General features: G+C 38.5%; 1 protein-coding gene across 1 annotated transcript in view; it reads right to left on the minus strand.

The window, feature by feature from the left end:
* tp53bp2a (tumor protein p53 binding protein, 2a) overlaps positions 1 to 16929 on the minus strand; it is a 69031-nt gene that overhangs the window by 11327 nt on the left and 40775 nt on the right. Inside the window, exons 5-12 of the mRNA XM_057342734.1 lie at positions 12838 to 12945; positions 10389 to 10563; positions 8713 to 8894; positions 8023 to 8187; positions 6396 to 6492; positions 5679 to 5789; positions 5454 to 5578; positions 264 to 603 (exon numbers count right to left, since the gene is read on the minus strand). Coding sequence (XP_057198717.1) covers positions 264 to 603; positions 5454 to 5578; positions 5679 to 5789; positions 6396 to 6492; positions 8023 to 8187; positions 8713 to 8894; positions 10389 to 10563; positions 12838 to 12945 — 1303 coding nt within the window. The remainder of the gene's footprint in view (positions 1 to 263; positions 604 to 5453; positions 5579 to 5678; positions 5790 to 6395; positions 6493 to 8022; positions 8188 to 8712; positions 8895 to 10388; positions 10564 to 12837; positions 12946 to 16929) is intronic.

Below are 16929 nucleotides of genomic sequence, written 5' to 3' on the forward strand. Positions count from 1 at the left end.
TGGACAGAAAGCAGCTGTCAATAGGTTATAACATGAATTAAATCATTTACCTGTAAAATCACCTACGTGTCAGGGAAATACCTTGCGTTACATAGTAGCAGCTCGTTTCAGTTGATCTAAACTTAAGTTTGACGTTCAACAGTTTACTAATTGTGCTCTTTTCTTCATATTAAGTATCCGAATGGATCAACATTTGATCAATCATGTCAAAACAATGTAACAGTAAAGGAGTTACGTCAAGTCTGAAAACGAAACTGGCTCACCACTGATGAAGCTGTTGTGGTTCTGGGATCGGTTTAACGCTCTCTGTACAACTGTGGGCTGCTGTGTGTACATGGAGTAGATCGAGCTGGCGGTCAGCGTTTGAGGCTTGCGTAAGTCTTTGGCTCCAGGAGAGTCAGGGCTGAATGGGTGTACGGTGGCAGCGGGTGGAGCTTCTTGTTTGGAGGGAAGGGGTGAAGTGTTCCTTTGAGGAAGACCAGACAGAGAGGCAGTGTGCTGAGCAGATGATGCACTCTTCCCAGGGAACGTCCCAGACAAACCGGCCTGTTTAGGCTTACTTGGAACTGGAGGAGGAACCTTAACTGTGTTCTTGACAGCACTCTAATTGCAAGGAGACATAAAAATTGGTATTAGTTGCATCAAAACAACCGTTTCATTAAATGACAGTAAACAAAATAAATAAGGATGCACAATATTATGGACACGGCAATATTATCGGCATCAGCCCAATGCAGAAAATGATGCCAATATGATGCAGGCACAGCTCGCATGTTTGTAAGGAGTGCTAGAGATCATGCCATTATACTCTATGGCTTCACGCTCCTTTCATATAACATTTTGAACAGCGTATAAAGATATACATACCCTACACTATATCACACTGATGTAAGAGCGCACACTTGCGCAAAGACGCCGTCATCAAGTATTAAAGTTCTCTTTCACGTCTTATTGCATTTACACTGTGTGTTTATGACATAACCTTGCATTTGTTTGACAAAGTTCACATAAGCACAGGCGGTTATGTCGGATCAGTGTATCAGTATACAGAGACTGTGCCGTGTTGATTTGTATTTTCATGAGTCGATGACGTAAAATGACCGATCATCATGCAGTGTGACCAAGAATAACAATTACATGAATTCAACCTAAAATGCAATGTATGTGGCTGAAATCACTGATACAGTATGCTTAAGTGAATAGTACTTCACTGTGGTAAAACATTTTAAGTAGTTCTGTCTGTCTGCTCCCGCTCTGCCTGTCACGTCTGAGTTACATCAACCAATGATACATTAACAATCATTCATTTATCATATATTAAATTTGCACATAGGCTATATGAGATGTATTCCGTATTGATCGATGATGTATAAAAATTTAAATTGTATTTATAACACGAAATGAATATATAGTTTTTAATTTCCTGTCGTGTCATGTACCACTAGGGGTCTCTTCAAGAACGTTTGAGAACCACTGATCTAGATTAATAAAAAACTGTAAATTCTCATCATTTAACAATGTAATCTGCATTTATGTGTACACCACATTCTTAATGTTTGAATACAGTAATTGTGGTAGGGATTATTTTTTGTATTTTAAAATTGCCAATGACCCAAAAACTTTTAGCAAAGAAAAAATATGAAGTTAAATTAAAGGAGCTCTACAAGAACTTCAGAATCATAATTGGAGGTTTAAAGGCGCAGTTCTTAATTAACAGCGGCCACTAGCGTTGTATTATAGATTTGCCATGAATCACTCAGTCCAAACACGACGGTGGCCACCACAGTACAAAAAGATATCGTTCCCATGTTGACTCAGGGAAGAGATTTTGCGGGCATTAGAAAGACTGTAGAAAGAGCTATGTCTTATGTATTACATAAAATAAAAGGTTTGTGGATTTTAAGTTTAAAAAGAAGGATAAAAGTCAGGCAGGAGCTAGGACCTGCTTTAATATTATAAAGTCTTTACAGCAGAGACGCATTAAGACCCGCGGTACTAAGGCTTTTAGCAGAGATACTCACAGATATCTATGGAGATACTTTCCAGCAGAGAGACGTTGGAGAGAAAGATCGTCTAAAAATCACCCCCGAGGAGGTTGCTTTGATTCGGATCAGTATGTGAGTAACATTAGTTTTTCTGTTTGTTAGAACCAAGATATGTTGTTGTTTTTGTTCTAATATTAGAGAGAGAGAGAGAGAGAGAGAGAGAGAGAGAGAGAGAGAGAGAGAGAGAGAGAGAGAGAGAGAGAGAGAGTGAGAGCATGAGAGAGAGAGAGAAGAAAAGAGAGAAAGAAGAGAGAGAGAAAGAGAGATGAGAGAAAGAGGAGAGAGAGCAGTGCACGAATAACTAGAAGAGCGCTGTTTTACTCTCTTTCTCAATGATGAATAAACTTTAGGGCTGTCAATCGCTTAAAATATTTAATCGCGATTAATCACATGATTGTAATGAGTTAACTCGTGATTAATTGCACATTTTTATCCGTTCTAAATGTACCTTAAATGAATACTTTTCAAGTTTTTAATACTCTAATCAACATGGGCATGGACAAATATTGATGCTTTATGCATATGTATATTGTTTATTATTAGTGAAACCATACTCAACATAGAGCATGAAGACTAGACATGTTTCCAAGGTCATAGATGTTTTTCAAAGAACTTGTACATGTCTATTAAACACATGAAAAAAAAAACAGGAAAAACACAGGTTCCCATTACTTCTTTCTTTGCACTGAGCTATTTACTTACACAAGCATGTTTACATTTTCGCAACTGTGATAGCTCAGTGGAGGCTGTGTGCAATGCAAGGCATATGCTCGAACGGAAGCTGCCTGGCCGCGGCAATCATGTTGCGTGCACTATCGGTGGTCAGTGGGCTAATTTTGAATTCAATATTCCACTGTCTGGCTACCTGCAGAAAGTGCTCAGCGCAAACGTCAGCATAGTGCCTCTCGTCTGTCTTCATGACGGTCAAAGCGTACGACCGTAGTTTCCAGTGTGTGTCAAAATAATGAGCCGTGACCCCCAGGTAGCTATGGTTACTGAGGGAAGTCCAGTAATCTCCGGTGAGCACAACCGTGTTTTTCTGTCTTATCGCCTCCTCGACTTTCGCTTTCTCCTCTTCATAAGAGTCGTGAATCTTGCTTGTAACAGTGGCTCTCGAAGGTAGTTAATATGTGTAATTGTTAGATGCGATGCAAATAATTTCAAGTAAACCCTCGTCCTCCACTACATTAACTGGCCTACATGCTGTAGCCACCCATTTAGCTATCGATGTGGTGAGTCTGTTGCTTGTGGAGTTGTCCATCCGTCTCTGCTGAAAACAATCTAGTGTGGTGTGCCGCGAGGAGGAGGAGAGCTCTCTGCGTCAGTTGTATGCTTCGCCATCAAGTGATATTTTAAACTCGACGTGCTGCGGTGATAAATTAATTCACATCGACAATAAATGCAGATCACTTTAGTCTTGTCGACAGAATCATAAGACATCGTTTTATATATTAATTTTACGTTCAGAAGACCTATTTCTTTCTCCATTTCTGTTTGCTGCTGCATCGTTTACTTTCTCAAACTACGGGCAAGGCCAAGGGTCTAACAGAAAATGCGCGCTGCATTAATCGCACGTTAATAAAATTAGTGCCGTTAAAAGGAATTTGTGTTAACGCGTTATTAACGCGTTAATTTTGACAGCCCTAATAAACTTACATTTAATCCACGGGTCACATGCGTTTCGAACCGTAGAGCACGATCCATTTCACCACTATACCGCAGCGGAGAGGAAGAGAAAACGCGCATTGTAGAGTTGTTTATCCGTTTAGAGCGGCTGTACAAAACATGGTGGCGAATTCAATGTATGTAGGCCCGCTCTGTATGTAGATATAAATAGCTTATTATAAGGTATTAAAAACATAATGGTTCATTGCGTAAGGTCTTTATACACCTCTGAAGAAATAGTTTTGTATATTATATTGCTTTTCTGTCAATAGATCCTCCTAAAAACCCCGTATTGTTCCTTTAAGGCAGTATTCATAGACTGAAGGCATGCTGGCCGTGCATCCTGTGTTGATCGCTCTGTTGCTGTGTACCATTAAATTATAAATACACAAACTATTTAAGTCAATTCCATCTTTCTCTGAAAAATTGCCAGTGACTGAAATGATATTTTTGTCAAAGATTATTAGAACTATGTACTGTAATTTCATTATAAAATGAACGTTACTGATCGTTCTTTTATGTCATTCTAACACTTTGTTGCACGGTTTCAAAGAAAAGGCTTAAGACTAGTCCCAGAATAAAATGAACGTTAACATATCTTAAAATCTGTCAGTGCCATTGTTTTGTCTCAAAATGCAAACCAGTAATGTTTTTTTTCTAAGGCATTTTTATAAAAGTGATTTAAATATCCTAATTTAAATCAGGTGTGTAAGGTCCAGTGTGTAAGATTAAGGAGGATGTATTGACAGAAATTCAATATAATATACATAACTATGTATTCAGAGGTGTATAAAGAGCTTACACAATGAAGCGTTATGTTTTTATTACCTTAGAATGAGCCATTTCTATCTACATACACAGCGGGTCCCCTTCGCCATGTTCTGTCAGCCATCCTAGTGTTTCGAACAGGAGGGGGAGGGGTGGATCGAACAGGAGGGGGAGGGGTGGAGTGAACGGTTGGTTGCGATTCGCAACCTCGCCACTAGATTAAGATAAGCCTTGTCTGTGAAACTGGGCCTTTGTTTTGAAAAATAAGACCTTAGACCTTAGAAATAAAAATACAATAAATTCTTTATCAGAATTACCAAAAGTGATTACCAGTACAAAAGAGGAAAAAATATGTAGGCTTATATCGACACTGGCACCGACAAAAATGAGTTTGAAAATATGGGCATATCGGATATCAGCAAAAATCCAATATTGTCCATCACAAGATAACGGACTACAATGTTTGTTGACTGAGGGTTTTTGGATTTCATTAACGATAACACACGCAAAAAGAGCCATTAGAAGAGTTGTATTAACAGTACAGATAATGTCGTATTTAAAACAAAATATAACACAAAACAAATGAATATGAATTATGCGTGAACTATTACTCATTCAAATAAACAGCATTAATGACTAATAGTTTACCAAAAACAACAGAAACAGCCAAGATCAACTCAATTAAATGACTAACAGAAACAACAGCAAAAATGCAATATTTCAATGTCTTCCATTGAATCATCTATATAGCTTCTAAAACATTTTAATTGTAAAAATTAATGTAGGAGTTCACTTCAGAATTCGCCCCCTTTGACTTTCCATAGTAGGAATAAAAAGTGAACTATAAGTGAATAAGTGAACTACTCCTTTAACACTGGCTGGAATGTCTGAAAGAAGAATACAACGAGCAAATGTGTCTGTATATTTAGACAGGCTACATCAGGTATGCGTGTACAATGGTAAGCGTGCCACTACCTGAGCATCTCTCACAAGGTCTTCGCTGCTCTGGTTCTTATGCAGTGAAGCTGCGGGTGGTTCAGTGGACTCAAACATAGAGACGGGGCGCACCCTCCGGTCCTGTTTTAATGCACCTCGGTCACCTGGCATGGAGGACAGAGGGACATGCATTTGGATTCACAGCACATGATTGTATAGAGTGTCATACATCAAATGGGGGCTCAGGGGTGTAGAAGGCCGCACCTTTGTTCTCAGTACCAGTCTGGCTCACCATGCGAGGTAGAGTAAATGAGCCGTGATTGATGCCAGGCTTTGTAGCAGTCAACTTTGATGACTCCTTGGCTAAAGGCAGACCTGGACAAATATCCAGATTGATTTTGGTAACAGTTTAGCCATGTTCAGACCTCAAAACTTTAAGCGTGCCAACAATACCAATCTCTACAAGCACAATGCTTTACACAATTCAATTCAATTCAATTTTATTTCTATTAGCGCTTTTCACAATGTGCATTGTTCCAAAGCAGCTTTACAGGAGCAAATAAGAAAAACACAGAAAGGTAAAACACAGCACAGTGCATGGTGTTTATAGACCAAGCAAGATCATTATAATAAATAATATCTAATAAATAAATGAATAAATAAATAAATAAATGCAGTCTCCCGGTGAGCAAGCCAACACTGCACTGCTCTGCTGTGGCGAGGAACCCAAACTCCAATGATGAATAATGGAGAAAAAAAAACCTCGGGAGAAACCAGGCTCAGCCGGGAGGGCCAGATCTCCTCTGACGTGTCATAGCTGCACTCAGTGACCCCGACCAAAGCCACCGAGCAATGTTGATAACCATCTGGTTCACACAGTACATGATACGTAGATTACTTAAGTTCAATCACTGATGTGCAATGACTTTACAAAGGCTGCGCCTTCTGGGTACAAGGTTTTAATCAATCGGTCCTGTTTACCTGAACCCTTGGGCATCGTAGAAGACTGGATATATGGACCAACTGCAGCCACACGAGACGGTCCAGTTTGATGTGCCATCTGGTTGTCTAAAGGCACCTGTTCAAGAAACAACGTTTTGTGTGATACAGCCACATCTCCCTCCGATAAAGAACCTTTTGCATTCTTTAGTTCACAGAGGTGCTGAAAGTGAACAAAGCCTACTGGCTTGTAATTTTGGGGCGATGCCAAATGTTCCTATGACTCTTTCAGTCATGCATGCACGAGTTAACTTTTGCCATTAGAAAAATTCAAAGGTACTGCTTATATTTTCCGTTTCCTAAGATTTAACAATGTTGTATGACATTGTCACAAATGTCAAATGACAATTTTTTGCACAGCAACATTCAGGGATAACATTTTTATTGCAAGGCGCATCAAGTCAAAAGACAAGAAATCTGTATAGCTACTAATCAAAATAGTAATATATTCCCAGAAAACACAGTTCGTCCTTTAGACGTCTCCAGTTAGTCTTCTTCATTTGGTCAGTGTGACATTACTTTGTGACCACGTTCTGAAGAAGTCTTGGTAAGGTTCAGTTTTTTCGGACCTTGGCAAAATAACACCGTGAATGAATCCCACAAGAAATGTTGTAGCTATGTGGTATACTGGTCTCCAGATTACCTGGACACTGGCACATATCGTGTCATTTTATTAATGTATCTGGTCATTTCTATTTATCATGTTATTATATGGAAAATGAACGATCATAGTAAAATCTGATATAATGTCAAGACAAATGCATTAAATCTAAAGTGGAGTTAGTTAGATACAGTGTTAATTTTGTCAGCTATTTTTTTATTTTAGTCTTAGTTTAAGTCCCACGACAATTATACTTTATGTTTTTATCTTATTTAGTCATCCATGTCCTGTTTTTGTTTAGTCAAGTTTAGTCAACTAAATGTCTATGCATTTTCGTCTCGTTTTAGTCAATACAAACTTAGTCACATTTTCGTCATGCTGTATAATGGTTAAAATGCTTACATTCACAGTGATTGTTGTCGTTTGAGAAATTTGTTTTTCATATTTTATTATAAGTACGTTTTATTGGTTTATCTAAAAAACGGACATCCTGCTAGACGTATGGGGTAAGACCTTTATGGGGTATGGTGACGTCATGCACTAGTTAGTGTATTTATGATGTCATCACGTCATATTTGCGCTCACTATATGGATAAGTGAACTGTTGCAGGGAAGTGCTGGTGACACAGCTGTCTAAAAAGTCGCTGGATTTGTCGCTAGGACGCTAAAGCAGTCTGAAAGATGATAAATTGGCACCTGACTAACCCCAAGTGTCCACTTTCTAGGTCTGAGTATTAAAAAAACTTGGTTGCCTACATCTTGTATGTTGTTTACTTTCCCTTTCTTCAGCTTTAATCCTTCTTGTAAACATGGCTTGGAAAACTACGCTTACCGTTTAGGTATTTGACTAAATGTTAAATGCTCTCTTATTTGTAAGTCGATTTAGACATGATACATTTCCTACCGAGCACTTAAATCCCAAATGCAACCTTTTACATTGAGGAAAAACTTGAGGAAAATGACATTTTTTGATTCTCAAAAGCACTTGGTAGTGTTAAAAGGACTTACAGGAAGATTTTCCTTCTGTTGTAAGGCAGCCTTCTTCTTCCACAAGCGATCCCGCAATTCATTTACTCGTTTTCCCATGGCAGCCACCTCTTGGTTCCGTTTAATAAGGTTTTCTCTCTGCTGCTGCAATGTAGCATTCTGATCCTGGTTCATACATTTTCTCAGCTGGTGAAAACAAGCAGAGTAGATGCTTTGAACAGAGACTGGGCAATGCTTCAAGACTTAAACCCCAGATAAACCCAACCTTAAACCCGGTGAACCAAGCTTAAAGGATGACGTCAAAAATGAGCCAAAATGGTGTGAGCGTGAAAACGGGGCGCAAGCAGATTAAAGCAGCATGAGCACACTGAAAACGCTCACGTGTTGAATGTAAACCTGCAGAAATTGCTAATCTCAAACTTGAACAAAAAACAAGACACATAAATCAACACTTGCTAAGGGAAATAACAATTGGGATCGACTTGATGGTGGCAGCAACAGCCTATCACAATGGGAGTTCCAAAAGGAGCAGGGCCAATGGAATTTGTTGTCACAAAGTCGCAGTGTCTCGCCCCCCTTTTATTTCTTGTTTTTTATGTTAAAGTTTGAGATTTGCAACTTCTGCAGGTTTACATTTTATGCATTATTACATTAAAGGCTGAGAAAGTGTTGTCCCAATTTTTGACGCCATATTAAAGTCTCAAATTTTACCTGAAGCTCCCTGTAGAGCCTATCCAGCTCGACCACAGAGCTCTGATTGTTACGAAGCATGTCCGTCTGTCCATTTTTTACTGTCTCTAGCTGTTTGCTCAGTTCTTCTGCTTTAGACACAGCTACCACCAACTCTCTCTGTTTCTGAAGGAGCAGACTGTTCATCTTCCCGATCTCTTCCACTACATCAAACACACACACACAAAGTGAAATGTAACTTCCAATGAATACTGCCATTCAAAAGTTTGAGGTCACTCACCCTTTGTTTCTTTCTTTTTCACATTTGATAATGATAGTAAGACAATCAATTGTTATATTTGATCATCTTCAGTGTAGCCAGTGTGTAGAATTTGCAGAAATTTTCTCGTCATTTTATCAAGCAGCTTCTACGGGTCTCACCCGGAGATGCTTTTTAAACAGCATTAAAGGAGTTCACATATCCTGACCTCTTATTAGGGCCTGAAAAAAGCCCTCAGATTATTTATTAGGGAATGAGCACAGAGGTATAGGCTGCAAACCCTGTTGTTTTTCCTCAAATTATTAGGGCCCAAGCCACTAGTGTTATTATTAGAAGTCAAGCCTCAAAGTTCTTATCATTCCTCCTGCTTCCACCATTACGTCTAAGGCAGCCCATAGAACCATCCAAGTTATGAAATTTTGCACACAGATACAGGACAGTCTCATATGTTATCATGGGAATTTTGGAGTCTCTAACTCTTCTAACTTTTCAATAATATATGTCTATAACTTCTAAACGAAATGAGGTATTGTCACCAAATTTGACATGTTGATGTATGGGCACAGTCCAAGGACACACAAAAAAGGGGGTGGGACTATGCCCCTTGGTGGCCTTATAATTAAACAAAACATGAAACAGGCTCTAACTACAGTACTGTAAATTTGATTGACTTCAAAATTAAAAATCGCAAAAGTGTGTGTATTAACGCGAAAGTTTGCACGTATCATCTTTGGCACATCTTGTTTGCCTCATAGAAATTTGGTGACAGTGCCAATTATTGATCAGAAGTAATTTTATGGTGTTCTATGTGCTTTTAGCTATGGTTTTAAACTGCTTTTCAGTTGCTTTTCAAAAACTCATCATCAGAAATCTCCACATACGCTTCCCTCTTATTTTTCATCAGATTATTATTAAAGGCCAAGCCGCTAGTGGTGCAGATCCCTATATTGTGCTCCTAATGATTTTTCTTATTATTCTTTTTAGGGCTTTTTTGGCCCTTAACATGCTCAAAAACTCTTGAAAATTGGCACACACATTGGAATCATGAAATTGTAAAAAGCTTAGTGATATCTTAGTGTTGCCAAACTTTAATATTATATTTAGGTGTTTCTGAAGCTCTTAGCATGTTTAAAATATCATGAAATTTGTCAAACACGACCCTGTTGGTGTCCTTTAGCCGTGTGCAAAAGCTCAGAAATGGGGATGGCATGGGGGCTCTGTAGCGCCACCTTTTGACTAAAGTGAAGGGGTTAGTTTTGTTTAGTCACCAAAATTGGTACGCATGTTGTTCTCCCTAAACCGAACAACTTTCAAACTTACAGTAGTTAGCTCCGCCCCAGAGGAAGTCATATGTTTTCCTGATTTAAGGTGGAATACTCATTAAAGATGTGCAACAAATATTACTTGATATCGATAGGGCTGTGCAGATGTTGCTCACCAAGCTTTCCATTGCTGAGGCGTTTCTGTTCAACCTGTGACTTCAGAGCACGGACTGCTTTCAGCTGTGCCTCCTGTTTCTCCATTTTGTCTTTCAGACATTGAAGTTTCTCCTGCTCGGAGGACGCTTGCTGCGGCCTGTGCTCCTGTTGCTTCAGGAGATGCAAACGCTGCTCCTGTGGAAGACAAGTTTTCTCAAAACCTAGTGACATGTGACTGTGTACTAACTACACATCATCTAAAGCAGCATCCTAACTGAGGTGTAACATAATAATGACCTGCACTCAAATTTTATTGCTAAGCTAATGCTGCAATACTCAAATGAGAATAAAGCTTAGGACTGTAAAATGTTACATGTAATAGTGTTCATTTTTAAAAGCGTTTTTATATAAATGAATCAACTAGTATCCTCTACAACAGGGGTCACCAACTAGCGGACTGCGCGAGATGCGTCCGTCCGGACCTCAAAGCCTTTTGAAATAATAAATCAATGAAAGCCTAACATTATTTTCTAATGCAATCAAATGTATACCAGGCACATCAAGGTCCGCTCGGTAGCAGTTTGGGTCCTACGGCGCCAAGTTGACGCTGAAAACCATGTTTCCCGAGATGAATGGGTAGAGATTTACATTTATTCTTCCTGCATCGACATGCACGAGGCCGGTTTGTCTCATTTGCTCGGAGTCTGTTGCGGTTGTCAAAAGTGGAAACCTTAAACGGCATTATGAAACTAGACATAGACACTTTGAAGAAACTTACCCGCAGCAGTCAGATGTAAGGACATGGAAAATATATTATGTCAAAGCCCAGTAGGAGCAATCTACACGGGTCCTCCCTCACTCACTTACCGCCCAACAACGAGCATATGAATGTTCACTAAGAATACAGTGGATCTTAGGAAAACATAACAAGCCCTTTACTGTTGGGGAAATAGTAAAATAGTGCATGGAGGCTGCGTGTGAAACACTTTTAGAAGGAAAATAAAGACATGAACTAAAATAAAATATTAAACAAACCCCCCTTTCAGCTGCAACAGCCACAAGAAGAGCTGAAATGCTATCAGATGATGATCAGTCACAACTTGATGCTGCTATTTGTTAATTTCAGTTCAGCAGAAAACAACACTTTAGTTTTCTTTTAAAGTTGTTCATGTTGAAATGAATGTACGTTCAGTGCAGATTTAGAGATTAGGGCATTTTGCACATTTTCCTTCATTATATTGTTGTCATAAATTGTTATGCCGTCGTATAGATATGAAAAGACAAGTTTATTTCGTTTGTCTGCCAAAAAACATCAATTCATGTTTTTAGGTATTTAATTGTCTGGACCTCGGCTGGTAGGGAGGGTTCGTTTACTGGACCTCAAGCAATTTTAGTTGAAGACTCCTGCTCTACAACATACAACATGTGTATTCCATATATGCTACAGGCTAGTTTGTAAACATCTTCATAAAATGTTTTGGTAACACTTTACAATAAGGTGCTATTAGTTAACATTAGCAAATGCATTAACTTAAAAACGAACAATTTAGTTTTTCAGCATTTATTAATCCTTGTCAATGTTAGTTCAGGACAATGCTTTATTTATGTTAGTTCATGGTGCAAACAGTGACAACGTTTAATTTTAATAAAGTATTAGTAAATGCTAAAATTAACATGAAATAATGACGTATGCGTATTCTCAGGATGTTCGGCAAAGGCTGTGCATTAATGCTACAAATATTGTAAATATCATTCAGTTTCTTGCAAAAAACAATCGATATGCCATGTCACCAGGAGCCGTGGAGATCACTTTTGTATTGGATATATCTACATATTGAATTTACAAAGTGATGGTTCCCATTCACCTGCATTATACACTGAACAAAATTATAAACGCAACACTTTGCCCCAATTTTTCATGAGCTGAACTCAAAGATCTAAGACTTTCTCTATGTACACAAAAGGCCTATTTCTCTCAAATATTGTTCACAAATCTGTCTAAATCTATGTTAGTGAGCACTTCTCCTTGGCCGAGATAATCCATCCACCTCACAGGTGTGGCATATCAAGATGCTGATTAGACAGCATGATTATTGCACAGTTGTATAATAAAAGGCCACTCTAAAATGTGCAGTTTTATCACACAGCACAATGCCACAGATGTCGCAATTTTTGAGGGAGCGTGCAATTGTGCAGAAAGTGTTGCATTTATAATTTTGTTCGGTGTATGAATCACGCAGCACTGCGGTTTCTGCTAAATGTCTTTATTGTTCTACTGAAGAAAAAATCTCATTAACATATCGGAAGGGTGAGTAAATAAACAGCAAATTTTCATATTGGGGTGAACTAGCCCTTTAAATGCTCTGTAAGTGGCTTTGGATAACAGCTCCTGCCAGTGTAAGTGTAATATATATTCCTCAGTCATTTCTTTTTTAAATGCTTAGTGGTGACTGTATGTTTTATCAGTACCTTAGAGGATAAGACTTGCTGCTGTTTGTCGATCTGCTGCTGTTGTCTGGCAGCCATCTCTTGGAGCTCTGCTATAGTCATGTCCATCCATGGGCTGCTGCTTCTCACCTGCTCACCATCACAACAACTGCCGTTAACCCTGTGTAATGTGCAGGGCCACATACAATCCCTGCCCGCAGAAAACTCGGCGGAATTCCAAAGATGACATTGACAAGTACACACACACCCCCAGTTTTTAAGCAGTAGTAGGATGCGCTGTTTACTGTTAGGGATTTTAATGGATTATACAGTAGCACAAACTATTCAATATGACATGTCTAGAAATGAAACTAACCGCGAAGGAGTTCAGGAAACGTCACCAGTCTCGGTCAACTACCTGAGACAGCGCTGGATTGTTTTAAATCCATCCATGAGAAAAGGGGTGGTTTCCCGGACAGGGATTAGTTTAAACCAGGACTAGGCCATCGTTAAATTAGGAAATTTAAGAAGTTTTCAAAAACAGACTTAAAAAAAAACATTATTTTGTGCATGATATATTTTAAGATATGTCAGTACAATTTGTTTTCAAACAAGACACCTCTAACATTTAAGTTGGTCTGGGACTAGACTTAAACCCTGTTCTGGAAACAGCCCCCTTAGCCGGATTTCGGTCCAGGGTGAGCCAGTATTCTCGGGTTTTAGCTGTGAGGCCAAAATCAAGTTGCGTCTCCACTGTCAGGCCAGTAGCACAGCAGCGCTGCTCTAAAACCCCACCTTAAACACATCTCACCGGACCACATGTCACGCAAACCCGCCTACTTAAGTGGGAAGAAGGAAGTTTAGTCAGACAGGAGCAAAGCTGGATTGCAATCGCATCATTACAAAACAAACATGATGGAGAAAACTTCTTTAAAAAAAATCCTTTTAACGTCCGCTTGGTGAAAGACGAGGCAGCAAAATAAGATGACGGAGGTTCAGCGGTGTTTATGAAAAAAGCTTATATAAGACTGCAATCATGCAGCAACACTTTTAAGATAAATCTACAATTTAAGATAACACTTTTAAGATAAATCTACAAAGAAATAATTTGAAATAAGGTTTTGGTGCACCTTTGCTTTGTGACCTATACTCGGTTGTTTAATCCAATTGCTGTTACATTAAACAATATCATTATAACAATATTTTTCTAGCTAATGAACCATAGGCTACTGTCAGTATTCAACTTTCTGCCTTCGGAGTGTTCCGTTACAAACTTTCCAGGAATCATTTGGAAATTTCCTTTTTAATACTTAAATTATTTAATTACTGTTACATACTCAGACATCACGCAGTGTGCGCAGGTGATGACGTGCATAATGTGATGATGCGTCTTTACACACGCCCATGGCTTCAAAACGAAGCTATCCATCTGTAGCGGGAAAAACGGCAACAACGTGAAGCAAAAGAACAAGGCGGCATGTGTTTTCAAAGTCTTATTTAGTTTTGCCAAATTATGCAAGTACAGATTTACAAATTCAGTATTGTCCTGTGCACTTGCATACAGGTTTCAATTCAGTTCGATAGTCATGAATTTAGGGACAGTCTCCAAAAGTTACATACACATTAATATTCTAACTTCAATAGCATTTACAGGGAATGACTTATAGTCACAAAACCAGCTGTACAATGTTCATATGTAAAGGATTATTATTCACAACTTGAATTAAATTTTAGGTCACACTTTAGAATAGGGACCAGTTCTCACTATTAACTAACTATTAACTACGACTTTTGTCTCAATAAACTCCTAATTACTGCTTATAAGGTAGTTTTTAGGTGTAGGTATTAAGTAGGATTAAGGGATGTAGAATAAGGTAATGCAGAAAAAGGCATTAATATGTGCTCTACACATACTAATATACAACCAATATGTTAATAAGCAAGTAGTTAATAATGAATTTGTGTACCTTAATATAAAGTGTAACCAAATTTTATACTTAATTGTTTTTTTAATTTATTTAAGTGTGTTAATTGATTTATTATTATTATTTTTTATAGTTTAAAGTTATTCTTATCTCATTTTAACTTATGACAAGGGCCCCTCACAAAGGTTTGCATAGGGCCCCCAGATGTCTAGGATCGGCACTGCGGATAATGTTTGACTATTGATGATCGCTACGCGGGTTTTATGTCAGAATTAAAGACTGTAGCGGTCGGAAAGCGGTGTGTTTACGGTGGGATATTATAAATGGAACGATTATACAAATCTGAGCAAAGTAACAAAATATAAGCTTTACATCCCGGACACGAGCGCACCTTCATCCTTCAAAGAGAGCATCCAGCCTTTGCTGTCATGTTTTGGAGAAAAGACATCCAAGAATGAAAATGAAAGCATTAGCAGCAGAAAGATGTCGTTCTCACGTTGACGCAGGGAAGAGATTTTGCAGGCATTAGAAAGAGCTATGACTTATGTATTACATAAAATAAAAGGTTTGTGGATTTTAAGTTTAAAAGAAGGATAAAAGTCAGGCAGGAGCTAGGACCTGCACTAATATTATAAAGACTTTCCAGCAGAGACGCGTTAAGACCCGCGGTACTAATACTGTGTTCACACCAAACGCGAGCAATCGCGTTCCACGCTCTTTACTACTCGCGGGAAAAGTTCGTTATTTCACCATAGATATGCCATACCATACCATAGATTAAACGCGTTTATATCCGAACGCCGTTTTTGATGGCGTTTTAAACAGTATTTGCACCGCAAAAAACGCACGAAAAGTCGTCCATAACGGCATATTTAATGGCGTTCTAAGGCCTTTTGCGCCGCTGTCTTGCCATATGACGGCGTAAAAAACGCCGTTTTGGTTGCACAGAGCGCGCGTTATTTACGGCGTTTTGTGTGTTGTATAATGAGCCGCTCCCGCTGATTTCTGCAGCCAGTCAATTCGAACTGTTCTCACCCAATCACTGATGAACTGAGCCAGACCAGAGCAATTTACCACTGATCATTTTACAGGATTTTATTATGTGCACAGTGTTACCTTTGCTAACATTAAACAAACCATTGCTTGCTTTCCGAAGAAGCGACTTCTCTTTGGAAATGTAAAGTTACACAACGTGGTCAGCAATTGTATAAAGGCCAACCAATCCCATAGTAATGTATCCTGCTTATTACATATAGTGCGTATGGCCTACGTGAAAAGCAAAAAAGCAATCAGTTGAAATATTATATTAGCTAATTTCCAACACCAGAAATCACTCCTGGTATAAGCGAGGTCAGCCAGAGTAAAAAGTAAACTGCATTAACTTTAAGCAGAGGCACTTTTATCCAAAGTGACTTACAGGGGCCTTTTAGTCTATGCATGTCTTTTATCAGTAGCCCATGTGATTTTAGTTTCCATATTACAAAAATTGATTGACTATAAGGAGACGCAATAATGTTGCGCAATGATTGTAATGTAACAAGCATGAACTTATTAACTAAAATATAACACAGCCCAAGTCAATGCCAAATGCCTTGCCATTTACCTCCGTGAAGAGACTGACGCTATCGTGCGTGGAACTGCAAAGAAACTTACAATAAACAGCCACGTTTCCTTTTGAAATGGAAAAAAATATTATTCAGCACATAGAAATAAGTGCGGGATTCAGGCCACTCATGCTGCCTAGCCTGGCGAGAACATGGCAAAATGAGATGCAGGCATGCTACTTACAAGCTACAGCCAAACTATTGTAAAAAGTTGGTTTGCACAAAGATGGTGGTTAAGCCTACTCATCCTACTGATCAAAATAATGAAGTGTCATTAATACGTGTGAAATTCATCACAAGAATGTATTAATTATCTTTTAATTTTCCTTAACAATACTATGCATGACAAAATCATAAAATCTCGTTTTTTTATCCAAAATATATTATGTAAATATTTCGATTTAATGCAGAGTACTAATTTGGTTCGGTGTATTCAGAGTTTTTACTCTATCACGACAATTCACAAAACTTAAATATTGAACAGAACGAAATTTGCTATCATCTGCAGTTAAATGCATTTTACAGAGACAGGAAGCATTTTCCGGCTTTATTTAGGGAAAATGAATAATAGAAAAGGATTAAATAATAATGGAGATAAGTTTGAT

This window comes from Triplophysa rosa, linkage group LG9 (assembly GCF_024868665.1).
Source record: "Triplophysa rosa linkage group LG9, Trosa_1v2, whole genome shotgun sequence".
Classification (NCBI taxonomy): domain Eukaryota; kingdom Metazoa; phylum Chordata; class Actinopteri; order Cypriniformes; family Nemacheilidae; genus Triplophysa; species Triplophysa rosa.